Here is a 15,654-nt window from a genome sequence, read left to right as displayed (position 1 = left end):
GCAGCGTCCATATTGTAGTTTTTTTTGTATAATAATGGATACGTATTTTTTAATTTGTCCCGCAAACATACATTGACCAAATTACAGTTAATGAAACTTACGCGTGACGTCACGATTGAGTATAATTTTTACCCTATCGTTACGTCACAAGCCCCCTCTCCTAAACTTTAAAACGGTTAATCTTTGTCAATTCTAGTTTTTCTGAAAAAGGAAAAAATACGTGTCTCATACTTTTCAATTATCTAACTGAGGGTCTAAAGAGATTTTTTTTTTATACCCAGTCATCATCCCTATAACAGCTCATAAATAACAGTTCACAAGTGCAATAAGTTTTGAAAGCTCGCAATCCCCCGACCATCGATACTGGTTTTCTCACGGTGACTCGATATCCTCGGGTTTCCGGTCATGGCTAGGGTTTGGGGTATCAGTTCAGCGAGGGGCAATGATATACGATATTATTGCAATGATGGGTACATTTTGAATGTTTTGTTTTGTAAGGCGATTGGAAAAAGGATTGCTTAAAAGATTAGTTGCCGATTTTTCGAGGAATAAATATATCTGTTTGACATGTTTTCTATACAAAAGCTGGCAAAACGTCAAACATATTCGTCATATAAAAGTTCCTTTAATTGCCCTTAATTTCATTGTCATTGGGTTTGAAAATACCCTGAATATTTCAGCCTGCTAACTTATCGGGAAGTGCCTCAAAATTGAGTTCCAAAAATCCAACCGGAACAACAAAAAAACTCGAAAATTGAGTGTATAAAAACGTGGGACTATGGAAAAATATATTGTTCCATATGTTATGTTAAAATATTCTTATGAGTATGACAACAGTTTAGTTTTTAAGCCTTACGACGAACGAAATGTTGGAGTTTTTTAATTTATTTTAGTGATGCCAGCACCCGTTTGGAACCGGGCACCTAGAGTCAATAATGTAACGTTTAAAAAGTGCATGAGAAACGGCTTATTTGAAACTAGCTGTTGCCCGCGACTGCGTCCCCGTGATTTATACCTGCCCTGTTTTTTTTCACGTTTTCCATTGTATCTTCGCTCATAATAGTCGCAGCGTGATGGATTATAGCTTAAAGCCTTCCTCGATGAATGGTCTATTCAACACAAAAAGAAATTTTCAATTTGGACCAGTAGTTCCTGAGATTAGCGCGTTCAAATAAACAAACAAACTCTTCAGCTTTATATATTAGTATAGAAGTATAGATAAAAACTTTTTGATTTTGATTTTGACCCAAAAACTGTCTATATTACGGGGAAAATGCCTAGCTTGCATAACATAACTAAAATTTTAAATTATAATTAGACAGGTAATTTCTAATAATCAGTTTCTCCATCCTGAACTCTTCAAATCGTATATTATCCTGTCAACCTCAGTATAGTCTGACTGTGATTGATGTCCCAATCGCTGCCGCCTCAAAAGGCTTGGCGCCAACACCTGACTGTCACTGAATGCCAATAGAGTTTTCACTTTTACTTTTAATACTTTCTTTAATTGTTGAGTGACAATTAATTACTTGTGTTGTTATTGAGTTAATGGTTTATTGATACTGTTATTAAATAATAATCGTTTCTATTTATAAAATATAATGTGGTATCGGTACTTATCTAGGCTTAAATTTATAATGCTGAAGAGTTTGTTTGTTTGAATGAGCTAATTTCAGTAACCACTAGACTGATTTAAAAAATCTATTATATGTATACTTAATCGAATGACAGATAGCCCATTTATTGATGAAGCGCATAGGCCACTCCACCATGGTCTCTTTAGCACATATAATGCCTTAGTGAGGTCCGTTTTGACCCTTTGGGTGTCTCTATCTCTAGTAATTTCATGTATGTAGGTACCTAAAGGGGTTCCCTGAATATGAAATAAGCCCAATGGTTGAGGTCACCACGACAAACCAACTGCACGCGACGTGTTGCGGGTTCGATCCCCACTTAGGTCAAGCGTTTTTGTGATATAAGTATTAAATTGTATGTTAGTAAAATTCCTCGCGACACTAAGGACTAAATTGTTTGCAAGAGTCGTTTAAAAAAAATGTATGTTTAAGAGGAATTACTAATTAATTCCTTCAAATACATTTATTTGTATCGATAAAATATACTTTTCCTAATGTGGCGATTAATTTACGTTGCAACGTTAATACGTACAACGTGTGTTACACAAATACACATTACCTCTGACGATAATGATTTGTTAATTTATTAATGTATGGGTTTCCTTATTGTTTTCCTCGTCTTGTATAACTTAATAATGTTGGAATACAAATCAGACAGCACTGTAAATAATGATAGCTTTTTCTATCATTATAAGTACGATATAACAAAATGAAGGGTTGTTAAAAGATATTCCACGAAGGAATAAGCAGTATCTTTGTACACCTCTTTAATGTTAGGTGTCACTTTTAATTATTTATTTAGAAAAATGGTTTAATAAATAAATAAGCTTGAATGTAGACCCTCCTAATTGATTGTATGGATAGACAAGTGGTATATCACCACACCAAACACAGTGTGCGCGACGTCGCTGATTCGATCCTCGCGTAGGACAAGCATTTGCATGATTGACGAGTGCTGACTTTAGGTGTTTTTGTGTATGTGACTTGAATCGTGATGAAACCGCGGCACAATAATTTAATTACTAAGAGCTGGAGTTGTATTTTCTTAAAAAGCATCATTTCGTTAGCTGTCATTCGAGTATACTTCCAACTCGTGCCACTGCATACATTGGCGCTAGTGGCGTGTTCCGGTGTACTCGATTTCTACTCGATTCTATCAAGAATTAGCTTACGCTAGAGCCTCATATAATAGTATAGATAATACCTTTCAACGTTAAACTTTGCCTTAGATGAAGCTAACAAACAAATATTTCATAAGTATTGATTATATTTTATCAAGACGTAATTATTATCTGTGTGTGTGTCGTAAACAATGAGTGTAGCCAGTTCTTGTTAAAATTAACATTTATTTTAGAAGGATAATTAGGGGAAATTATTTGTTTTGTTTTTAAATATATGGTTAAAGGTATAATACTTATTTAAACAAGTTCACATCAGTAAACAATTATTTTGTCAATTCCGTTTACTAGAATGTAATACCTAAATAATACTGTTGTGACCAGTTGTTTCTCGAACAGCAAAACACAGCTTATCAATCTACTTCTGGGGTCCTAACATACAGCTTTTAGCTAACACTATAATCTCTGGTAGACAATTAAGAAAAAGGATAGGGATAAGAAATCTTCAGATCATGGCCTAAGAACTGTTAATGAATTAATATCAATCTCTTCGTGCTTGCAATAAACATCAACAAAGTTACTTTCGCATAGCCATATACTTCTTGAATATAACAAGATAATAAACATCTCGAATGAACAGCGATATAATATATTACGCCATAAATACTTCACTCCATGGCCATTTTTATGTCCCATGACGTCATTGGTTGTGCCCGACTGACTGACTACTAAAGCTGGTTCCACAGCCAACCTGTGACAGTTTAGAAGTAAGACTCTCACTTCAGAAAGCTCTCGTATCCTGCATACGAACCCTAAAGATTTATGAAAAGCTCTACAGGGTCCATAATTGTTTCTAAATCTTTTTATTTTTAACACTGTTATGAAGCCGTTTTCAAATCAAATGATTCTTTACTTGAAAATAGATTTCGCGAGCAGGCTCTGTTTCATGATGCATTTCAAGAATTTTCCATTCCCCGCATGCGGGCGCTGACAAACAATGAAAATGTGCCTTTGCATTATTACTCCGTCACCAAACAGCCTATCATCAGTTTCAGAGCACTGCGCTAGTACGTGTGTCCCAGACAAATGTAGAAACAGCCTTATGATACTTAGAAATGACACTAAAATACAAGAGAAAGTTGTGTAATTAACATTTTAACATCGTTTTAGCAAAATACACTCTTAATATTCAAGTCTAAAGCTCTGCTCAGTTTATAATAATTTTGAATGCATTTTTAACACTAAAATAAATAAGAATCGTCATTTTTATTATGAATCAAACTCACGAAAGGTACTAAGTTACTATAAAAATATCTCGAATGAGTGTATCATCATTATCATCTCAGCCTATCGCCGTCCACTGCTGAACGTAGGCCTCCCCCAAAGAGCGCCAACCATCCCGGTCCTGGGCAGCCCGCATCCATCCGCTGCCAGCCACCTTCTTCAAATCATCGAATGAGTGTATAAAAAGTGGAAAAAACTAGATCGATTGTGTGAATGATGCTGATGACATAGATAGAAAAAGTAACGAGTTGAAGGGATGAAAAAGAGATAAACACATATTTCTCCAGCGGAAAATGTATAGAAACTAATCAGTGCGAATTAAATCTACAAACTCCTATAAAAACGCTTTTAAAACCATTATTGATAAGATAAGATGCCAGATTAAACAGAACAGCTTTTATATCCATCGCTGATATAATCAACAGTGAAGATACTTTCTATAAATGTTTCATCACTGATAATAAAACTAGATATTTTTACCATCGCATTTTGTTGCGATCTATTTGTGACGAAAATCTCCCGCATAGCCAAGGTAGCCTTTGTGGGCTGGCAACATCGCCATCGACCGCAGTACGACGCGAGCGGGGAGGGGGGCGTGCCGTCTGTCAAATCGAATTATACTCCTGAGTTATAATTCGCGATCATTTCATTAGAAAAATAGCTTTTTCCTGAATTAATTTACGCAATTTTAGTGTATCTATTCGTATAATAACGACCCACAATCACGAATGTCAAATCAGAGGCAGAATACGGCTCGTCCAGTGCGTAGCGATCGTGGCCGTAGGGATTGCTATTTTTGTTTTGTAGCCCAGTTTTATTGTAAATATTGTTTTTAAGTGTCGAAATACAGCGGTGCAGTGGTGATTTTTTACTTTGTTTTACTCTATTCAGTACGGACACTGGCGAACCGTGAACGTGTTGCTTAGACGTTTTGTTGCAAAAAATACTTTCGAAAATCACTCTTTGGGTAACGAATTGGTGCCAATGTTAATACAAAAACAGTTTCTGTTCTAAAATGCAGTGCCAAAGTGGAAAAGTGATATTGTGTTACAGTGCCTAAAGAAATCCGCCAAAATAAAACAATCTGTGTCAAATTAAATCCGTGAAGGAAATTCAAAAATAGAGTGCAGTACTTTGTGTTTAAAAAGTGAAGAGATCGTAGACTAACGAAAGAGGATCGATTTCGTTTTCGAAATGTGTTAGTGAATATTCTGTGAATCATCTAAATGGCATTTTATCGTATTAAATTGCTTTATATTAGTGTTGTACAAGGATGAGGCGGGTATTTGGTGTGTGTACCGACAGCTGGATGCTCTGCGGTCAGAATGTGAGCGGCTAATCATACCTGGCTGTCACTAGATGTTGTCTGTATGTCTGTTTCTTTTTTTATTTTTATTTTTTTCTCAAACACCCATATTTAGAGATTTTAGAGCAAGATTTTCCATTTTGATTTCGAAAATGTGCAAATCTATATGTATTTGCTAACATTTACTTAAAATAATAAAATCTAGATAATTCAACTTCCTAAGGATGTTGAATTAGCATTTTAATTGTTCATGTCCTGGATATGAAACTAGATTATAATCTGGTTAATAACCTAGATTTAGACTAGGTTTTTAGTGATAGGATTAGATTTGACTAACCAAACTGGTTTATAAAGTTAATTAATTGTGTAAATTAGCTTTTATTTGCTTATTATATATGTTAATCTGTCTGTGTGTGTTCATAAGTGTAATTTATCTTTACTTTTACCGTCACTTTCATGTTTTTAAGTCTTTCCTCAAAAACATATAAGTTATTTGAGTTAAATCATTTCATTATATACTACAACTAGACTGACTCATTCAATCAATTAATGAACAGGAAGTTTTGAGTTTATTTCTTGGTAAATGTATATTAAATTAGCAGTTAGTGAATACACCCATGAAATAAAGTTGTAGCTATAGAGTAAGTTCTATTTGAAAAGCATAATGAAACATAGTTTCTAGTTCCCTGCATTAGGTTGCTCCTGTGTCATCCAATGATCCTTTGCTGTCCATAAAATGACCATTTATGTCATTTAACATACTAAAATAATTGCTTTACTCCAGGAAAACCCTTAGAAAACATTAACTGTTTAGTATCAGAACAGATTATATGTCTATCTCTACTCATGTACAGAGAAAAATCACAAATTGAGCAATGGAAAAACAAGCACAGCCTCTAGATAGTTCACTGTTGGATAAATGCCTTTTTATAGAAAACATTGCGACACTGGTTACTGGTGGTGAACTCCATTTCTGCATGTAGACTCCAGAAGGCTCCTGATAACCACATTAACTGTCTTTAGATGCAACCAACTATAAAGATTATTTATTCTACTAGTCAAAAAACTTCTCAAATAAAAAAGAAGCAATCAGAATCAATCTAGTTACTACAGAGCAAACTCTTCTCAAATAGAACGAGGTTGTAGATTCAATAATTGATATTTTGTCATACTGATGGTGTTTTGAGATTTCGTTATTTCACAATGTTTTCCTTTACTTAATTAGTCAGAGTTATCTTTGAATTACTAAGATATTGCTTTTGACTTTAAATGAATCATATAACAGATGTTTGATCCTGTAACCTCGTGCATGTGTTTCTGGCTCAGGATTCTTTGTTTTCATATCTTCATAGATCTGGAGGGATCTTCTTCTTAATTATTTTGTGTCATCTATTCACATAAAAGTGTGTCTAAACTTGATGCTTTATTAAAGTATTTAAATAGAACACCTTATATCTTTAGTTCTACAAATATTGTGACTTGGTCTGGATCATGCAATTAGATTGAACCAAACCTAAGCTTTCCTTTAAATCAATTAATTATTGTTCAGAAATGCATTTCAATTATTTACTTTGCTTTGTTCCTTGCTTGAGATTGCAAAATTTCCATCTTATACCTAAAAAAATTCATTCTTTACAGTCAATTTGATATGGTCAGGTAAAACAGTCAGTCTGAAAAGCAGTTAATATCTAGGTAAAACCACAGACAGACCACAGACAAGTTAACAATAAACATGATAGTTATAAATTCTATATAAATAACAAGTAGGGCAATACGACTCATACAAAATTATAATAAAATAAATATAATTATCTCTTTATATGGGTGTTTACCTGTTTTAATCTATTTTCTAAGCATGTGTGTGTGTAACGAATACTTCAACACTCTTGTCACACATTACCATTAATTCTGTGTTGATTTTTTCTATATAGATGTCATTTTTATTATCCCCAGTTTCTTGAAAGCTGATTGTTTTCATCCAGTCCCAAACTAAGGGCCAATTTAGACGATGCGAGAAATGACGTGCAAGTTGTAATACACTGCTGATGATCATATATCTTTTTACACACTCGAACTGTGCGGCTGTACAATGTATTGCAATTTGCATGGCCTCACATCATATATGTAAATGTAAATGGGCCCTAATGTTCTAAGAAGCCCGTGGACGCCAGACCTACGTTGTTTTATAAAAGCTGAAACTTTGTCAGCAGATGCTCCCTACATGGGTAAGAACAATGGTTGATTATGGAGTTTGGGTCATGGTGGCTTTGGCAGATAAACGATACTGATACACATGATTAGAATGAATTATTTTTGCATTGATCAGCGTTCAAGAAATGGGCTATTGATGTTTTAATATCAAACACAGCACTGTGTTAACTAAAGTGTTAACCAGGCACATAACACAATATAAATCTCTCATATCCAATGTGTCTTTAACCTTAAACAGTCCCTATGTACAAACTCCTTAGAGTGTGTAGTGGGTCTTGCTTGGTGAGTATTATTGAGTATCAGAGACTTTTGTTGTATTGTAAATTAGGATTCTTAGGTTGTTACATGTTGTGTAGCTTCTATTATATGTTATGGTCTAAGGTACGCTGAAGAACGAGCCCAAGAATATATTCAGGGTAGGGGAACGAGCCCAAGAATATAATAGCCAGGGTGGGGTACTGGGTAGCCAGATACGAAATGCCAACACCAGCTAGCTTAAAAAAATGACATGCAAAATTGATGTGAGTGTCCATCCTATTTGCAGAATAAATTATTTAATTTCATTTCAAGACTTAATAATTTTTACTACAAAAATGTAGGTGTTTCCCAATTTCTCTGTTAATAAATATATTAACTAAAATATTTAATGAATACTTCAATGCCTTAAATTTGAGCACAATGTGATAACAAATTTTGAGGGTAGTCATTCTTCAATGTATCTTAGACTCATAATACCCCTGTTTATGACAAAAAGGGGGTCAGTCTATGTTGTTATAGATGTTTAGATCATCTTTTTACTAATAATCTAGGTGTGAAATAGAGTGTTGTTATATAATTACTTAGTGAAAGTAATGATCTCATAATAAATCCCTTGAAAAATATTTTTAAACATAAAATTCAGGACCATGGCATGATTTCTTCATATAGAATTATAATAACTACTAATAAGATTATTTATGACTCAGCTAACACATTCAAAAAACTTAGTAATGCTACACAAACGGAAATTGCAGCTCGGTACAAGTATTTACATTACCCTAATGACTTGACATTTTGACCATAAGTACATGGGTATTTGTCGGGTATTAATATATTACACTCAGCTTTTCTACTCATGATACTTCAACTTGCAGTTGTTAATGAGCGTCTTAGTTTTATGAAAGTTTCTAGTACCTTCTGAATAAGTACTTCTCAAACTATGCAGTCTCTAATCTATCCTATAGTATATGCTAGACTGGAAACATTTCTAGTACTTTAGTATATGAAGATTAAGCTACAATAAAAGTTAGATTTATTTATGACTAGCTGTTGCCCGCGACTTCGTCCCCGTGGGTAGAAGATATAAGTTAAGTGATTTATACCTGCCCTGTTTTTTTTCACATTTTCCATTGTATCTTCGCTCCTATTAGTCGCAGCGTGATGGTTTATAGCCTAAAGCCTTCCTCGATGAATGGTCTATTCAACACAAAAAGAATTTTTCAATTTGAACCAGTAGTTCCTGAGATTAGCGCGTTCAAACAAACAAACTCTTCAGCTTTATATATTAGTATAGATATAGATTTTGGCAGGAATTCTCATTTCCTTCAGCCATAACAAAAGTACTATATGTATATACTATGCTGCATACCTACTATAATGATAATAATATTCAACAACATTCACACAGTGACATCTAGTCTCAAACTAAGCAAAGCTAGTGTTATGAGTACTAGACAACAGAAAAACATACTTATATTATATATTTCTAAATAAATAGATATATATGAATAGATAGTATAAATGTATTTATTTAGAAATATATATGCCCAAACACAACATGCTCCTCATGGATGCTCATGTACTGGGTGGGAATTGAACCCACAACCTCCAGTATAGCAGTCAAAGGCACTAACCACTAGACCAAAAGACCAACAAGAGAAATGTAATAGGGATGATGACTGGGTATAAAAAGAAAAAATCTCATTAGTCCCTCAGTTAGATAATTGAAAAGTATGAGACACGTATTTTTCCTTTTTCAAAAAAACTAGAATTGACAAAGATTAACTGCTTTAAAGTTTAGGAGAGGGGGCTTGTGAACATGTGTAACGATAGAGTAAAATTTATACTCAATCGTGACGTCTCGCGTAAGTTTCATGCACTGTAATTTGGACAATTTACGTTTGCGGGACAAATTAAAAAATACGTATCCATTATTATACAAAAAACTACAAGACGGACACTGCAAAACATAATTGTCATCTTCCCTATTATCTAGTTTCATGTTTTCTTTGGCTCATTATTTTATACAATATAAATCATTTAAACACAGATTATCTATTGACTATTTGAAACACATTCTATGCTACATTTTCCTGATATTACATAATGCTTAACTATCTAACTTGCATAATAGCGGTCTTCATGTAAATTGTTTTTTTCTACAATCATTAATACTCACTTGTAAACACTTTGCAATTTAAATGTAATTTTCTCATGTTTGATTAAGATGTTGAATTATAAATTGAAGTTATGTCATTATGTCTTTAGATTTGACTAGGTTTAACAACCAACTTGAAAAAAGAGGTAGTTCTCAATACGAGTGTACTTTTTTATGTTTGTTACGTCATAATTTCGGACTGCATGAACCAATTTCGTTGTTTGTTTTTCATTTAATGTGAAATAGCTCATCATGTTTGAATCGCTAATTTTTAATTGAAATTAGTTATATGTTTTTCTTGTTAAAACAATATTGTTTCATAATCAAACTGTTGACTTCTAGATGACGTCATAACCGGGTAATAATAAATGTAACAACTCCGACAGGTAGATTTCTAAAAAAGATTCGATTCCTATTATTATATTAAGAAACGAATAGAAGTGGGGGCTTATAGCGTCACTTGTCCCTAGAAAAAACTGCAGTGATAAGTGACGTTACACAATTTTTCTAATTTCTTGTCTGTTTAGTGCTGGTGCCGATGTGGTTCTAAACAATTCGAGATTTGAATGCTTAGCAGGGCGAGATAGATAATTTAAATTATGTTCAGAAGTATTTAAACCTTTTCAAATTCATATTCATCCTTATAGTGTGTAGCAAAGAATTTAGCATCTGATTATTAAGTTTCCTCATACATATAATATCAAATACACACATCAAAAGTATTACAGCTACTTACTACTTAACCGTACATAAATATAATATCTATCAATCACAACAACGTATCAAATACCCTTCGTTTTTGATATCATCGAACACTTGTCACAAATATCACTCCTATAATTATGTTTTTTGTGTGTACGAGTTGAATATGAGTCACCGTTTGACAAACCTTTACCTGTATAATGATCGTTTAAAGCAGAACTTGAGGCGTTGTGCGAGGGGGATGCCGCTATACGACATGTCTCTCTATCTCGCTTCCACTTGGAGTAATGACTTGTGTATTTTGAGTTTTTAGTACGGGCAGTGGTCGTTTACCTTCCTATATTATTAAAAAAACTAAATTGCTATGTCATTATGTTGATTGCTACTGCGATTATCGCAATATGTGTCATTTCGACGACACACGTTAACGAAAATACTTAAGCTTTTGTATGCATTCTGTCTGTATGTATATTTAATTTGCGAACAATCTTGTCGTTGCTAGTTCGGCCATAACTCAAACCTTCGTTTACTGAAAGCCCTAATGAATGAATGAATTAGATCTATTGAGAACCTATAACGTTTTGGATTAAGCCACATTACCTTAATCAGCTTTTCAGACAAAGGGTTTTCCCTTGATCAGCTTTTTAGACATAGGGATGCGCAAAGCAGGTAATAAGCTTAAGAAATTATAAATGACAATCGCCTAATCACGTTGTTTTCTGCTCAGTTGATGAAAAATCATCGCAAGAAATAATTCAGTAAGGCTTCGCTGGGTTGACCTCTATCTCGGCCGACGGTGAAGCGAAGCTCAGTTCCTTTTGGTCATAGTCTGGTAAAACAGCCTTGGAGCTGCCAGGATATGGAATCCAGGTTCACGCAGAGCAATGCGCGGGAGACCCCGTGGTTTTGGCTTAGGCAGTTGAATCGTCCGGGCTATGACCAGGGCCGAATTTAGGAGCCCAGAAGCCTCGGGGCGAGAAAGGAGTGGAGGCCCCTTGACCCAAATTATTTTCATTCGTGTAAAATTTATCGAGCTTTTTTTCACCTTTCGCTCAATTATGAACACCGACACTGTCACTTATCAATAACTGGGCTGTCAATAATGTTAGCTTTTATCTTGGTTTCTACCGTGGTTTCATAAAACCACACTATCCCGTTGTTTTATTAAATTATCGTCACTGCTGGGCCCCTGCACATAGTGGGCCCCTAGGCACTGGCCGAAAGTGATAATACGGCACTGGCTGAGACCTCAGCGTTAGTTGAAAGTCTTTAAACAAAACTGATTTTAAAATAAGTAAAAATTTACAACTACACTTGTACGTAATCGTCTTGATTTCTTTTTTCTCATCGAGCATTCAGCTTTGTATCTCGAAATAATAATGTCGATCGTGTCTCTAAACTTTCATACGCTAAATATAATCTGTGCACGCTATAAAAGTGTGACAATCTGTCTAAATTTAAGCTTTCGGTATGCCCCACTGTGAGGTTCGGACTGCGGACGTCAGTCTTCAATGGATGTTGGTTCCGCGTCCGATGATATTTAAACTAAGGGTGAAGTCACATTTATAATTGACACCTGATTCTGTGGCTTTGTTTGTGTAGATATAGGTTTTTAATGGCAATACAAATAATATTGAATAAAATACGTATATTATAAGGTATGTTTTTTGGCATTACACACCCGATTGTCTCAAATTAAGCAGTGTGTTTAATTTTCACCATGGCAGACAATTTACCATAATCAAATGACGGAATAAATACATAATAATATGCTCATCACTTATATGCTGGTTATGGGTGGGAATCGAACCCACGACCTCCTTTTATCAAGTAATAATAGTAACTATGCATCATTATGTTGCTTCCTAAATAAGCCAAGATAAATCTTATCGTGGAGTTCTGCTAGTTGTCTTAAAAATTGCATCGTCAATGATCTAACATTGCAACCAATACATAATTGAATAACACGCATCATTGTAATGTTCGGCTATTGTAAGCACTGCGCATGCGCAGTTGTACTTGATTCATAACATGGCTATGTGAGCGATTGTATTCATAGTGTATTTGGATGCGTCAAGGTGATTAAATTACAAAATGGCGTCAAAAAATCACCCCTTTCCATTGTTGATGGCACTAACTTTTGGTTTGTAGATCTGGACTGACTGATGGCTACTTATGTCTTGGTTTTATTCGAAAATCTCACGGGAACATAAAATCGGGATAAAAACTATCATCATATATATATTGTGTGTTAATCCGTTCAGAGGTTTTTGCGTGAACAAACAAACAAACTTTCGCGTTGATAATCAAGTCAGACCTTAGAACTGATTTCGATGGCATTGCAGCCTAATTATTCACTGGGCCCGTGGGTTGGGACCATGTGACCGAGGATAGAGCGTGAGGCCTTTGCCCAGCAGTGGTAAACAATTGATAAGATAATGCTTTAATCAGTCTATTAGATAATTAGCGTTTTTGACGAAGACATTGTACCGCTCGTTTTCCCAACTTTTCCCAAAGCACAGTATTAATGTCCTAAATTACGGGAAGCAGGACTTTTTGTTTTATCATCCCCCTCCCCCCTGGTATTAACCAAAATGCAACGAATCCTCATTTCTTATTGAACCACGCAAGTGTCTCGCACGCCGTTTTAAGACGAGCAATGCTTTTTATCTATAATCTGCCATCATTGTCCGCAACACAAACGTTTGTCTCTATATATGTAACAATTGATTATTGACTCACTACGTTTTGATCGAACATCAAAGGTTCAGCCGTTAATGTGAAGTATTTAATGTTAAAAACTGGTCAAATGCAAAGAAAAGTCCAAAAATCTGGAGTTGCTCGATTCGACGGCAAAATAAAACTTTCTAATAGATGATGCGATTTTATTGACATTTTCATTGATTTGAGAAATAGCTTTCATTTAGTAACTGATCTTTTGGTGTCTTTTTTTAAATATCAAGTTTACCTGTTCGAAAAAATATTATCATTCCTTGTTAACCTACCGTTAAATTTTAAATGCATATAAAGAAAAGCATAACATATTTTATATTAAAACCAAGAAGTGACAATCACACATCTGCTTGACACAAACTTCACTGACTTACCCAAAAGATACTGTCAAAGTTTCATCACAATCCGACCATTGGTTTAGGAATAGGGGACAAACATTGATTTATGTAAATCATTGCTTTATGACACAACCTCCCGAACTGTAAACTATTAAAATTGAATGTAAAATGGGTAATATCTATTTTACTACATATTTAATGTGTTTAAGCAACATTTTAGCGTACGCGACCTCATAACCTAGTGCGATAGACGTATTTATGAACCAGTTCTACTAAGAAAGAGCTAGTCGAGGTTCTACAAGTTTTAATAATGTTTTGAATTCATATATATTACCTACTAGCTTTTCGCCCGCGGCTTCGTCCGCGTCGATGTCGGTTATATCGCGTTTCCAAAAGAACTTTTCTGAAAAGTCCGGGATAAAAACTATCCTCTGTTCTTTCTAAAGGTCAACTCTATCTATGTACAAAATTTCATTAAAATCCGTTCAGTGGTTTAGACGTGAAAGCGTAACATACAGACAGACAGACAGAGTTACTTTTGCATTTATAATATTAGTAGGGATTAACGCGAAAGATAGGTTTCAGTTTATGTTGGTCTCTTGGCAAGTGACCCTGACTGCTATACCGGGGGTCTTGGGTTCGATTCCCACCCAGGACTAATGATTGTGTGACAAACAAGATCATTTGTTCTGTGTCTGGGTGTAATCTATCTATATTGTGTATGTATTTGTTTATCAGTTGTCTAGTACTCATGATAGAAGCTCTGCTTAGTTTGACACTTAAAAACACTTTGTAAGAAAGTTTGGAAAAAAATGGGGGAGGCCTTTGCCTAGCTGTGAGACGTCATACCATTAGGCCATTAAGAAAGAATGGTTTTTGGAATTCTGTTGGGTTTTCTGTGCCTTAATAGAAGAAGGGTTCATCGGGTTCTCATAAGGAAGAAAATCTTTGACTTTCTTATGTGACTTTTTCGAATATACATTTTACTAACGAAATTGAAATCGTCAAACCGTTCGGGAGCTATGATTCCATTAACACATAGGAGGACAGTTCATCAAAACTAGCGGTAGTCTCGCATCGTCTAAACGAGCGTATATACGGAATATTTAACTATCATCGTATGACGTCATATGCCTAGTGATAATAGTAAACAAATTCTAAAGTAGTAAATGAGGACTATATAAGTCTTATCGCGTTCATTCATGTATTATGAAGTGGTTTTAGCTATAGACTGACCTTACCGCATTTTTTTTCTTTTTAAACGACTCCCGTATTAAGGAATTTAAATCTTGTGTCGCGTGAGGTTTCACATACATACAATTCCCGTGCACAACAACACCCAGACTCGGAGCAAGCATTCGTGGATCATACAAATGCTTGTTCTACGCGCGGATCGAACCCGCGACACGAAGGGCACAGTGGGTTTGTCGTGGTGGCCTCAACGACTCGGCTATCCGTGCAGTCATTATTATGGGGTCGGCGCAACATGACGTCTTCTTACATATCTTCCTATCTGACGTTATCTCACAAGAAATACTGCAGTCATATCCAATTTTGTAGCCATTTCATTAGTATACAAGTCTAACCCAGAATACAAACTAAATATTCAAAACGTTGGATAAAGCATTTTACAACTTTGTACATTAAATTTTCTTACATTCTTAATAAGATTGAATTCTAAAACTTCCGTATATAGTCCGAATGTATAGGATTTCACTAGGCGGCTATACTTTTACTGTGAGCTTGTTTATTACCTATAAATGTTGTGGGGTGAGGCCTTACTATGAGCGGACAGCGGATAGTTATAAGCGGAGCGGATTTGGTCAAGAAAATTTCTTTAGAAGTACATATAAGTAATTTGAATTCACGCCACTGTTGAGCACTAATGCTTTCTACTATTTTGTATACCTAA

At 34.9% G+C, this 15,654-nt stretch overlaps 1 protein-coding gene across 6 annotated transcripts in view; it reads left to right on the top strand.

Annotated features, from left to right (window-relative positions):
• LOC113498986 (GTPase-activating protein CdGAPr) overlaps positions 1-15,654 on the top strand; it is a 157,996-nt gene that overhangs the window by 113,649 nt on the left and 28,693 nt on the right. For 2 of the 6 annotated variants that reach the window (XM_026879278.1, XM_026879277.1), the window contains exon 1: positions 4,185-5,363. The exons of 1 other annotated variant lie outside the window; for it this stretch is intronic. In XM_026879278.1, the coding sequence (XP_026735079.1) occupies positions 5,310-5,363 (54 nt within the window). In that variant the 5' untranslated portion in view covers positions 4,185-5,309. Of the gene's footprint in view, positions 1-4,184; positions 5,405-15,654 lie in introns of those variants that run through there. 3 more of the 6 variants (XM_026879282.1, XM_026879281.1, XM_026879279.1) reach the window with 2 other exon arrangements.

The sequence above is a fragment of the Trichoplusia ni genome, chromosome 11, assembly GCF_003590095.1.
Source record: "Trichoplusia ni isolate ovarian cell line Hi5 chromosome 11, tn1, whole genome shotgun sequence".
Taxonomy (NCBI): domain Eukaryota; kingdom Metazoa; phylum Arthropoda; class Insecta; order Lepidoptera; family Noctuidae; genus Trichoplusia; species Trichoplusia ni.
The sequence above is the reverse complement of the archived record's forward strand: the minus strand, read 5'-3'. Positions and strand labels throughout refer to the sequence as shown.